General features: G+C 44.5%; 1 protein-coding gene across 1 annotated transcript in view; it reads right to left on the bottom strand.

Annotated features, from left to right (window-relative positions):
• ANO2 (anoctamin 2) overlaps positions 1-13,192 on the bottom strand; it is a 331,112-nt gene that overhangs the window by 6,155 nt on the left and 311,765 nt on the right. The window contains exons 23-25 of the mRNA XM_087441928.1: positions 9,721-9,873; positions 9,336-9,388; positions 7,181-7,362 (exon numbers count right to left, since the gene is read on the bottom strand). Of these exons, the coding sequence (XP_087298054.1) occupies positions 7,181-7,362; positions 9,336-9,388; positions 9,721-9,873 (388 nt within the window). The remainder of the gene's footprint in view (positions 1-7,180; positions 7,363-9,335; positions 9,389-9,720; positions 9,874-13,192) is intronic.

Below are 13,192 nucleotides of genomic sequence, written 5' to 3'. Positions count from 1 at the left end.
TCTGTTAAAAGAGGGCACATGTGAGGGGCCGGCCCGGTGGCGTAGTGGTTAAGTGCGAGCGCCCCGCTTCCGCGGCCCAGGGTTTGCCAGTTCGGATCCTGGGTGTGCACCGACGCACTGCTTGTCGAGCCATGCTGTGGCGGCGTCCATATAAAGTAGAGGAAGATGGGCACAGATGTTAGCCCAGGGCCAGTCTTCCTCAGAAAAAAGAGGAGGATTGGCAACGGATGTTAGCTCAAGGCTAATCTTCCTCATTTAAAAAAAAAAAGAAAAGAGGCCTTCCCTGTTCCCAGTTCTTCTCCTGGCTTTCCAGGAGGATTTCTGATGCTCCAAGTTTCCCGTGATGCTGATATGAATAAAAAGGAGTCAGCCAGTGCCACCACTGCCAGGGGCTTCTCTCAGGATCTATGTCCAGGTAAATGACACAAAATAGGCAAGTCTCCAGCTGGTGGGAAGTAGAACTTCTGCTCCATTCCCATCAGCTCAAATGCTTTCCAGAACCAGACTCTTTCCCCTGGTTGAGGAGGTTGGATTTCCCAAAGTCCCACTGAGTGGCCAAGCCATGGGCTGGGGTTTAAGCTCAGGGAATATAACTGTAGGAACCGTCCCTAGTTCTCACCCTCACCCCTCCAAGTCCTCCTTTATCTTCTTTGAGCTATACCCTTAATTTTGAGAGTTCCCTTGACCCTCTAATAGGGAGAGTCTTTCAATAATAAAACAACTGGAGTGTCTGAAAACTAAGTGTGCACTTGAGTGGCTGTGTCACTTACTAACTGTAAGATCCTGAGGGACCTCAACATTCTAATCTATAAAGTAGAACTAATAAAATGGGTATCTCAGTGCTGAATACACAGAAGGTGCATGCTCCAGCTCTCTCCCCCCAACCACGAATAAAAGAATATGTACGTGCATGCGTGTGTGTGTGTGTGTGTGTGTGTGTGCGTACATTGAATGTTAAAGGAAAACACTGTGAGGATTAAATAAGACAACACATGTGAATGTGATTTCTGGAGGCTTCCACAGAAAATGGACACAACGGTTTCTTCTAGGAGAGAATGACTGGGGTGGGGGCTGAGAAGAGAGTCTTGTCTTTTCCTTTTATATACATACATATGTACACAGAATTACTTTTATAATAATAAAAGTTAATAATTTCAAAGGAAGAGTGTAATTAATGGCAACATTCAGTTAACCCAAATATATTTTTACACTAAGCTTTCAGCAACAAAATTATAGTGTTAACTGAGACAGACTCACATACAATAAGCAAAACTGGTAAAAAGTCAATATTATATTCTAGCTTTAAAATTACACTAATATTTTATCTAGACTTTTCTAATACCAAAAAAATCACATTGATTGAGTTGAATTTATACATGACCTAAAGAAATAAGGTTCCCATTAACTCAAAATATATTTCGTTATTATAAAACACACCCATGAAATAGCATCTTAAAGGTTCTACAAGTTCATTTTATGTTAATGCATAAAACAACACATTTCCTTAGGAAAAATGTCTATGAAAGATTCACACAAATGTATCATCGTGGTTACCGTTGGGAAGATGCCTAGGATTGTGCAGGTGGAGGTGGGACAGAGTTGGAGAGGTTGCCTGTAATGTTTATAATTTTTATAGGAATAGATAAATATGTTAAATGTCATTAAATATTAATTTTTTAAAAAGAACCTTTGGAGATGATTTACTTCTAGTTCCAATTTTTACAGGTGGGGAAACTGAGGTGCGGAGAGGAAAGAGAGACTCCTGGCTCAGGGGTCCTCCTCCCATCGTCTCTTGCAGGAATGACCAGTGACAGTGACATCTGCCACAATTCGTCACAACACAAAATCCTGGTGGGCAGGTGGGTGCCCCAATAACCAACTGAGGAGCTGGTCAGCAATAGTCAGTAACGGCGTTTGTAAAAAATGAGGTTTTAGTTACTTTAGGAATCAGTAAATGCATTTCTCAACTCCAAACAGGAGTATGAAAAAAAATTTTTGTAATAGTCCCAATGGAAATTAATGTCATATTAATGCTGAACACAATTACACACAATATTTTCATACCATCTGGGCTACTTAAAACTGCCTTCTGAAATTGGCCTTTAACAAGGGAAAACAGTAGAGCAACGAGGAACTAATGAGAACCATGTTAGTTCAGGGCTTGATGAAGATCAGGAACGGCAGCAGCCGGAAAAGCTGACTCTCCCTCTGGTTTCGGCACGGGGCAGATGAGAAGCAGCCACGGACTGGAAGGAAACTCACCTTCAAAGACCTTTCACAGAACCTTGGGATATGAAAGAACTTAGGCTCTGCAGAAAAACCCAACAGGAGCTCCCCAAGGATGCCTTCTGGATGCTCGACACCTCCAAACAGACCCAGTGGGTTGACCACGCCCAGGTAGGCTCCTCGAGCTCTGGGCCCCAGATCCCCAGCCAGGCCCTGCCTTGCTGATCCCTCTGGTCCCGTCCAGCTGATCCAAGAGCCTGAGCCGCCATCCATCATCCAGGGTGCGGTGGCCCTTCGACCCTGTCAAATAGTCACTAATCATGCCTCAGATTGACGTCATGGGGCTGTTTATGGAGCAGCCCTGCTGGAGCAGTGAGATGGCTGAGGCAAACGTTGCTCCAGAAATGCTGGGAATGCATCTCAAACGGGCAGCCAGAGGCTTGTCCTAACTTTTACTGCTATTTTTAAGATACCTCCATCCCTGGTGAGGCCGGGTTGGAGCCCGAGACCTCAGTTTTATTTGACCACATTTATCTTCAGAGGTCAGTGAAAGCTAAGAATAAGAAGGGTCATCGAGTTCCCAACACTATTTTCCAGCAAATCAGGGTCAACTTTTCATTTCCCACCACAGAAGCGGTTTTAAAAGCCGGCTTTGGGGCTGGCTGTAGAGCTGTCTCTGTTTCTCACAATCCCTGTCTCTCATAGTCCCTTCCCCATTCCCAATTTCTCTCTCTCTCTCCTTCATTTCTATTCCTCACACCCACTGACAGTTCCTGGCTTAGAAAGACATCAGTAGATTATGCCTCCACTTCCTAAATCTCCAGAGAATTTGGTGACCCAGACACAGCACGCAGTGAGTAGGACTCGCCTGAGGTAGATTCCCATCAACAACTCTTATCTATCCAGGAAAGGTAGCCCCCAAGTACAGCTATCTGATATGTGACATCTAGATGATATGCTGACCCCATTCTCTAGACATCTGCTTACATGGTAGAGTAAGGCATCTCTTTATTTTAAATGTAACCCACTAGTCTTCACACTGTGGTCAGAGATAACACCAATGAAAAGTTCAATCTCATCACTGCTCCCCTACACCCCTCAGTGGCTCCCCATTGCCCTGAGAGGGAGCCCACACACCTATGACCAACATGCTCTTCTTGGTCTGCTTCCTGTTTTTTCTTCCAGCCTCATCTCTCATAGCTTACCCTTCTCACTCCAGCTCTAACCACTGAGCACGAAATAGCCCCTCTACCTGGAAAACACTGTTGTCCCTGGACCTCCTTCATCACTTGACACCCCCCTTGCCATCCACCACCGCTCCTTCCACCCCACTCACCACCCAGGCCGACTTGGTCACGTGAATGAGGAGTTTCAATAAGATTATCTCTCTGGCCACTCTGTTCATTCTTCAGGGTTTCGCCTCCCTTGAAGCTTCCCCTGAACACTTAAGTCTGGGTTAGGTGCATAGCCTCCTTCCTCGGGGCTCTCAGAGCTCCCTGCATATACCCTATCACAAATTATTAAAGCTATTTTTAGTTGCTTGTTTACTTACTCATCTCCTCCATCTAGACTCCTTGAGGGAGGCACTGTGTCTTGTTGCCTTATATAACCAACGCCAAGCCTATAGTAGAGTCTCAAAAATAGTTGCATAATGAACCTATACTTCTCACTGGTACTGACTAAGGAAAAAAAGCTGGATGTTCCAAAAGTCGTTTTGGTTTGATCCTGGAATGATCTATTTTCTGCAGATAAATTTTCTTGGCAGAAATATAGAATGTACCTCCTATGCATGCACCTAGTGATAATTCTGCCACTCAGTGATGGAATTTTTTTTTACTGGGCCAAAGATAAGCCATGATCCTGTCTACTCACATGGAAACAATGAAGAGAAGAGTTACTGGGGCTTGATAGCTGGCTGGAAAATCCACTGACTCTGAAGGAAGGTACAAGAAAGCTTGATCTGATCCACGTGTACTAATAGTACCTGGTGTCCTGGGCATGTGTTGATTCAGCTGAGTTGTATCCATTCATCTTGACTTCTCACTAGAGAACTATCTCCTACTCCAAGATCACATGCTTCAGATGGAGATGATTTCACTCCCAACCCCGAACCCCAATGGCCCTAAAGTCCATTAAAAGCATCACACTCCTCTGGCTAGAGTGATTGGTTCTGGGTAGGGCATGCACACTGATCCTAATCAGTGAGCTTCAGTGAGACTTTTGCTGGGGTCATTGGGAAAGCGGTATGGGCCTTTTCTCACTGGACTTGAACCCAGTATGATACTGGCCTCTAGCTGCTGGCCGTCATGTGGAGCTTGAAACTACAGTCAACATTTATTGGAGTAGGGTTGGGAGATGGAGAAAGATTTGATTTGAGAAGACATGATTGAATCAAGTGTGGCCTAAAATTAGGACTACCCTCAACTTTCAATATGGGGGCCATTACAGTCCCTTTGTGTCTAAGCCCATTTAAGCCATTGATATATCTGGAAAGCATATTCATCGTGTTACTGGAAGATCTGATGGTCAAGGGCAAGGTCTGAGACCCTCAGTGCTCTGGATAGACATGTGCTTCTAGATCAATTAAAGAAACAGACAGTGTTAGCCTTGCTTCCCCACAAGACAAGTCTCACTGGTGTTGCTCTCCACTGCACGGAGTGGGGGGAGGCTTGTGTTCTTGGATAGATGTGAGTTTCACTTCAGGATCTGTCACTAGAAATCTCTGTAATCTTGGAGAACTCTTCAACTTTCCAAGCCTCAGTTTCTTTTTTTGTAGAATGAGGACTTTCAACACGATGATTTCTATACTTTCCAGTTATAAAAATGATTGTCAAATTCTCATATTTCAGTGCCTGTTTATTTAATGTAAACCTGTTGCCTGATTTCATGGACCCTGCTGGAGCAGATCTAGATGCTACCAGAAAAGGCTTCTAGCCGGTACAGACCCTCTGTAAAGTGGAACTATATCTTTTGGATCTGCACACAAAAATCCAGCACCATGGACAGACAGTCTGGCATGCCAACCATACGGAGAAGTGGCCCCTGGGCAGTGCATAGTCCAGTAGCAAATCTGCATGCATATGACTTAAGTCCAAGAGTCAGACTCTTTCTAGCCCCAGATATGAAAATACCTGAAACATATAACCTTATATGGATGAATAAATTTATTCATCTATTCTTGGATCTGGCCCCTGATTTTGAGTTTTTTCTTCGTTGGCTAGAGTTGAACCCTTAAGTTATTGCTCCTGGGGCCAGAACACCCTTCTATTTAAATCACAAATTGGTAAAGTTGTTTAACTCAGCCATCTGGGTTGGGAAGATTAGGTTTCTCTCTTTTGTGGTCTCAGACTGTAAATCTGAACCTAAGCAGCTGTCTTACAAATGGCTGACCTTGGGTACAAAAGTGTCCCAGGCAGGAAAGCATGACAGACATGCCCAAGGTCACCAGTGCTGCAAACACAATGGAAACACTGCGTCTTCAATGGAGGCATCGACAGCTTTTACATCAAACATTATTGGGGACGGTCTAAGAAAGCCCTACATTTTCCCAACAATACCTTTGCCTAGGTTTTTGTTATCATTGTAGTTATTGTTCTATTTTTAAAATATATGAGGTATGATCTTTGATCAAGTCCTTTATGGGAATTAACCAGGGTACAAAAGGGTTAAAAATTTATTCCCCTCTGCTCCTCTTCTCTTTATTTGCCCTTCTTGGGTAAATAGTGGAGAGTTTTCTGTTTCTTAGGGATTCACAGGGTTTCAATGATCCCTGTGTTGATAGCTTTCAATCATGACTCTAACCTGGACCTCTCTGGAATGCCAGCTTAGTGTGTCTAGGAATTAGGTGAAAAAATTGCCCCTTAGATTTCCTACCATCATTTTAAATGCAATATGATTGAAATCAAATTCATCACATGTACCATAACATTAGATTCTCTTAGTATCTTCCCCATCCCTGTCAGTGGACCCACAATTTTCCAGTCCTCTGACTTCAGCCCCAACTTTGGAGATATCCTTGACTCAGACTCTCTCCAATGTCTCTTGTCACCAACTTTGCAATATATTATATGAAATTGCTCATCTTCTCCCTTCGTCTTAATTCCACCCTGGTCCATGTCCACCATGGCTCATGTGTGAATGCTGCAGCACCTCAGCTTCCCTCCCTGAGCTCCCCTAATTCTAGTCCATCCTTCTCTCTGAGACCAGATTAATTTTTCTAAGCCTACATTTTATCCTGTCATTCCCTGGCACTAAAAATGTCAGTAACTTCCTATTGCATCACATTAAAATTCCTGTAATATTTCAAGATTTCCTATTATCTACTTCATCCCACCTATTCAAATGCAACAATGTGTTGTCCTATACTATCCTGGGAATTTCTACATATATTGTATTTCCTATATTATTCCCTATTATTATCTCTCAAGCATTCTCCTTGCTAACTATATCACCTAGTCCCTAAGTGTTTATCTAACACCCCAAATTCATGCTTACTCCCATGACTGCCCATGCTGACTCCCTATCTGGGATACTCTCTCTTTCTGTCCTACAACTCCTTGTGGCCTCTCCAGGAAGCCTACTCTTTCCATTCCAGCCCCTATCAACCTCCCTTTCCTCTGAACACCCACAATACTCACGGTCCATACTAGATATAACCACTGAATAACGTGCTATGTCCTATCTATTCTGCTTCTTTTCTTCCCAACCAGACCATAAACCCCTTAATGGTAAGGACGAAGCTATATACTTCTTTGTCTGTTCCATAGTGTCTAGCAAAAGGCACTCAATAAATGTTTGTTGATTCATCAAAACTGATTTATAGCAATTCGGGGAGGGGGACAGGAGACAGAGGGAAAGGAGAATGGTAGAATGGTATAATTCTAGGTCATCCAGATAATTACTTGGATCCACTGCTCCTGGTCCTCCCTTGCCCACCTCTTCCTGATTACTTTACCTGCAGAACCGAACCTCCTGGTCAAACTGTGAGTTTTCTGGCTGCGTTCCCTCCTTCAGCTGGCTGACGTTGAAGAAGGAGAGGGTGTGGTTGACAAAGCCGTGCAGAGTCCCGTTGTGACTATAGGTGTACTGGTACACAAGACGTGGGATAAAGTCGGAGGTGACAGCAATGACAAAAGCCTAAGGGACAGAACCACAAGGCCTTGAGGAGTGAACAGAAGGGATGCTGTCCAGGTGGCACAGGGTCCATCTGGCTGAGAGACTGTGCCCTCTTGGGCTTCCCCTCCAGAGAAGCTACTCTGATTGAGATGGCAGTTTTTAATCCCTGAGTTCACACAGCTGACTTGCATGGTTTTCCATCCTTGAGATGTATAAGTAAATCTACCAGACAGTAACTGTCAGGGGAGTGAATTACAACCACTGCAGCAAAGGATGCTAAGTCAGTTTGAACCATTTGGTGCTGGAGGGATTAAATCACCCCGGAGATATTTGAATTGACACTGGTGTTGGCCAAGCCAAAAAAGAGTGGAAGATTTTCTGAGAAAATTACTGATAGGATGAGAATGCTACTTAAGTGCGATGGGGCAGGGACACTGAATGACCATGTACAGCTGCCCCTGAGTGACACCAGAAAGCCAGGAATACCAAGGATATGATTCCACAGTTCCCTCAACTTGACCTTCATATCCCGGCACTTTTCAGCACATCATGTAATGAAAGTTGTTCTTTCATCCATTTTACTTAGGAAAAGTGAGACATAGAGGGAGAAGCAGTGGGTCCTGCTGGATGGAACCACACATACCCAACATAGCATCTGGCATATCTAAGCACTCTATAAATGTCTGCAGAGCAAATCACATGACAAATGAATGATCGCATGTTTGAATGTGGAGGTACTTTCTGCAAAGAAAATCTTAAATCTTTTTGGCAGGTGTTTATACTGTATTCTGCACCAACAATTAAAGCCCTTTTAAAAAATGTAGTTTAGGTATTGTTTTCTAAATGTATATATGAGTGTAGATGGCTATAACCATATTTGAGAGTGAGTAACATACTTATAATAATCATAGCCACCACTTACTGAGCACTTGCTATGTGTCCTTTCATCATCCCATTTAATTTCCAGAATGATCTTATCTGGTGGGTACTCTTATTCTCTCCCACTTTACAGATAAGTAAAGAAGTCTAAGAGAGGCCAGGGAAGTCAAACTTCCTGTCTTTCTGCTGTATAGATGGAAGTGCTTAGTGCTCAGGGCCTCTCTTTTAGTAGAGACAACTCCAAAATAACTACTGATCTATTTTCCAAATTGCACCTTATTTCTCAGCCTCAAGATGTGCGCTTCCTGCACCAAATGTTCAAAATGCAATGGGCTGATTCTCTCTGCCTCTCCTCACACCTCTTCTGCCATTTTATGTGTTCTTAATAGGGAACCAGGTCTCAGCCAGAACCAAGGTTTTTCTCTCAAAGGAGAATGGGCTGTAGCTTTCTTGGTGTACGCTGCGCTGGCTAATATTTTCTTGGGAATATCAGAGGAAGAGGAGGCCCTGCCTGGCCACCACACACACAGAATGCAGAAGCAAAAGGAGCTACTGGCTTGAGCCCAGCAGGATTTCCTCTGAAATGTGGACACGTCAGGCAAGGCAGTTAAGGAAGTCACAACAGATAGGACCCCGCTTCTTCCATGTCCTTTCTTAACCTACACAGTGCCAGAGTCCATGGGGATAATGAAGACTGCACTGACAACTTGGAGGAACCGTAATTAGGGACTGCAGCCTGGGCAACACTCCAGGTATTGTTTAGCTCAGGACTAGAAAAAGAAAGGAAAGAGATAGATAGATACGTGGAATTCTTTCCTCATTATTCTTGGCTCCGAGGAACGATCTGATTTTGACTTTTAAGGCCAAGGGATGCATTCTGGTAGATAATTACCTTTCTTTCTCTTAGTGAAATTAACAATAAAGTTGCATAGCTCTGGTGACAGCGTGATGAGTTAGAAGGCATGTATGTGCTATTAACCAGGGGGCTGTCTTAAATAGAGCTCCAAATGGAAAAGGCCAGGAGGGAACAAAGCCTGGTTTCCTGCTTTGAAGACCTCAGCTCCATTGGAAAGCCCTTCCCACAGAGCCAGGGTGTCATGAATGTAAGCACTTACATTGATGATAACAGAGAACTTGCCGATTCCGGAGAGAATGTCAAACCAGATCCCTGTAAGACAGAAAGGAGAGTGTCTGGCTCACTCAGCCCTCAGCCCAGTGATGACAATGCTGCAGCTCAGGTTGAAGCTTTGCAGGCAAGTTACCAGTGGAAGTTTGCTGGGCCCCCCAGGAATGGGTTTGTCTGAAAAGGCTTAGGTGCCCCCCTGTCTGGAAACCAGGGGGACTAGTGTGGTTGGATAAAGCAGCCTCCAAAGGCCTCCCAGCACCTGAAGATGAAGATGAGGAGCTCAGAGGGGTGGGGGGAGGGGGAGACAGAGGGGAGGGCTAGAGGGAGGGAGGGAGGGGGATGGGCCTGTTACAGCCCCTCAGCAAGAAACATACCAATATCTTTGGTTCTCACAGCATCTGGCCGTCTCAGCTCTGTAACAAACTTCTTTGCATCAAGCCGCACTTCAATGACATTGTTGAGTAGGGCAAACACAGGTGCCAGAGGAAAGGAGGCCACAAAGAGGGTGACAAAACCAAACTGGATGACTACAAGAGAGAACGGCACGAGAAGCTTCACCAGGAAGAAGCAGGATTTAGAAAAAATTTGCCTGGCAGTTATGGCCCCTTGTCTTTTCTTACCAGGGTCTCTTTTCCACCTGACCTCTTAGCTCCCTTTTCCTCCTAGCCCACCATCATGGGTATTTCTTTCTCAATCTCTGCAGGCCTAGTGGCCAATGCCATCACTGGGGAGCAAAGCTCTATACTAGGCACAGTGAGGAGATATGGGAAAAGGGAAAGTCTTGACTCTCCTTTCCATCACCCCGTATCTCCAGTCACTACTCCTGGTCGTCTAGCTCAGAGGTTGACAGATATTTCCAGTAAAGGGCAGACAGTAAATATTTTTGTATTTGCAGGCCATGTGCTCTTGTCACAGTGACTTAACTCTGCCATCCATCGTAGAATGAAAGCAGCTATAGACAAAAGGTAGACAAGTGGGCTTGGTTGTGTTCCAATAAAACTTTATTTACAAAAACAGTAAAGAAATTGGGTTGAGTTGGGCCTGTGGGCCATAGTTGGCCAACCGCCGATGTAACTTAAAAAAGATCTCCCAAATTTGGTCTCTTCTTTCCATATCCGTAGTCACTGCCTTTATTTAGAAAGTTTACTCATTCATCACACATTTATTGAATGTCAGGCACTATGCCAGGTATTTAAGGAGGCAAAGGTCTGGTCCTGCCTTCAAGGAGCTGGGTGTAAAGCAGAACAGAGAAATGTACACAAAGAAGTACAACAAGGTTTGATGTGTGCCAAGAGAGAAAGAAGAATGTACCAGAGATAGCAGAGACTGAAAGGAGGGAGACCCCAAGCCTGTCTGGGGTGGAGACTAAGGGAAGCCTCTATTTCAAACACCTAAGCTTAGTTTTGAAAGATGGGCCTGCTGTTCCAGGAAGACTGGATTAAAGAGAGCATTCCAGGCCATGGAAGCAGCATGAGCAAACGAGTGGAGGCAGCCCATGTCAATCAAATGGCTGTAAGGAGTCCAGGCCCTCATCATTGCTACCTGGACAACAGCAGCAACCTCCTGACTGGCTTCCTTGTCACCACAATCCCGTGCTTCTGCAGTCTATTCAGCCCAAAGGCCCCAGTAATGTGATCCTGTCACGTTTCAAATACAAATTTCTGTTGGCTCCCCTCTGTTTACTGGATATAATCCAAATTCCTTATCTTGGGATACAGGTACTTTACAGTCGGCTCCCAACCTGCCTCTCTGGCTCCGTCTCCCAGCATCTCCCCCTCAACCATCACGCTTCTGCCTTCTAGCACTCTGAACTTCTCACCCTCCTGATTTTCCCCTGAACACGTTAGATCCTTCCATTCATTTGTGCACAAGCACTCATTCTCCAGCTAGCAAACTTCTATGCATCCCCAAGAGCATTCAAGTGCCATCTCCTTGGTGAAGCCCGTTCTCCCTCCCGTACCTCCCCCTATTTTGTGCATGCCTCTGTTACAGTCATCGCTGTGTGCTGCTGTGACTGATCTACTCACGCATCTTTATTTCCCACTAGAAAGGCAAGGGTTCCGTTCATTCTAGGGGCTCAGTCCATATTTGCTGATGCAAACACAGTCCTGTATCCCAAGAAAGTCACAGTCGAATAGGACTTCCCTACATACTAAGCAAGTTATTTGCATACATGCAAGTTATTTAATTTCTCCATGTCTCAGTTACTTCAACTGTAAATTGAAGATAATAATAATATCCACCTCATAAAGTTGTCACAAGGGTAAATGATACTGCATACATAAAGTGCTTAGAACAATGTCTGCCTCTTAATAACTGTTCAATAATGTTACCTGTTATGTGTAATTTCACTTTTATTGGAATAAATATCAACATGTACTGATGGCAGCAATATATACTGCATACTTATATGCAAAACAGACACAAATTTAAGGTGTAAGCACTGAACAGGGGTCAGGTGGCCTGACTGCTAGCCCTGGGTGTTTCTCACTAGCTGTATGCCCTTGGGCAATTCTCTGTTTCAATGGGCTTCGGCATCCTCACTGATAAATTGAGGAGACTGGTTTAAATTCCCTTCAGGTCTGATTTGCTGTGATGCTATGATTCTCACTCATTGGGACAAGCTTCAAGATTCTAGGATAGTCAAATAAAAATTGAAAAATAAGGATCCAAACTAAAAAACAAATATTTATATATTTGTTGTGGGTCACTGCTCTGGCTGATACAGCTCTGTCACTGCCATGGTTCTGGATGCCCAATGGATGTTCAGCAGGCCCTATGAGACTAGCAGGTGCCAGTTGGTGGCAAGACGTACCAGAAGACATAGATTTGTCAAAGTTGGGCCCTTGGAATGGCCCCCTGGCTAGCTGGCTGGCCAAAGGAGATTGGGGTGGGAGGTGGGGAGGAGAAATCTTCCAAAACAGCCTCTGGGGGGCCGGCCTGGTGGCTTAGTGGTTAAGTTTGAGTGCTCTGTTTTGGCTGCCCGGGGTTCACAGGTTTGGATCCCAGGTGTGCACCTACACATTGCTCATCAAGCCACGCTGTGGCGGCATCCCACATACAAAATAGAGGAAGACTGGCACAGATGTTAGCTCAGGTCCAATCTTCCTCACCAAAAAAAAAAAAAAAACCAAGCTCTGGGAGCCAGTTCAAAATGCAGGGTCTATCACATCTTTTAAATGAGGCTTTGCTGAGGAATTCACGTTGGATTTGGGGGTCAGGGAGGTTAGAAGAGCAGAGGTGGGTGGAGGGGAATGGAATTAACAAGGAAAGCAAAACAGATGTTAAACTAGTTTTCTAAAACCTATAAAATGCATGTCTGTATTTAAGTATATATGTGAACATATCTTTATTTATGGAGTTCTAAGTTGGTCTTCTTCATTCTAATGAGCTCAGTTCTACAGGGTAATTGATCTTCTCATAAGTGACTTCCTCCAGCAAAACCGTGCAAACTCTGCAAAGCCCCAGCAAGAGCACGGCAAGGAGACTGATGGGGGTGCGGAGGGGCAGGTTACTTCTGAGTGACTATAAATGTATACAGCATGCCCTCACCCCACTCTTGCAAGTGGCACTCAGAAATCCAATGTCCTTCCAGGATTATAGGAAAAATGGGACTCTCCACTTCCTCTCCTTTTTTTCACATGAATTCCAGAGGCAGACATGACTCTCTCCTCTGGGGTTGCCCTGATGGTTTGCTTTTTCACTTTCACAAACCCTCCAGACACAGGATCTCCTATGTCCCTATTCCAGCGGTGGCTAACTATTAGTGCTAACAGTGATCAGAAATGAGCCTGACCCCATAGCACGACTTCTCTTTCCCCTTGCCGTGTGGGTCTATGTGCTCAG

This window comes from Ceratotherium simum, chromosome 17, assembly GCF_057802395.1.
Source record: "Ceratotherium simum simum isolate JZ-2026a chromosome 17, ASM5780239v1, whole genome shotgun sequence".
NCBI lineage: Eukaryota > Metazoa > Chordata > Mammalia > Perissodactyla > Rhinocerotidae > Ceratotherium > Ceratotherium simum.
This window is presented reverse-complemented; position numbering and strand designations above follow the sequence as displayed.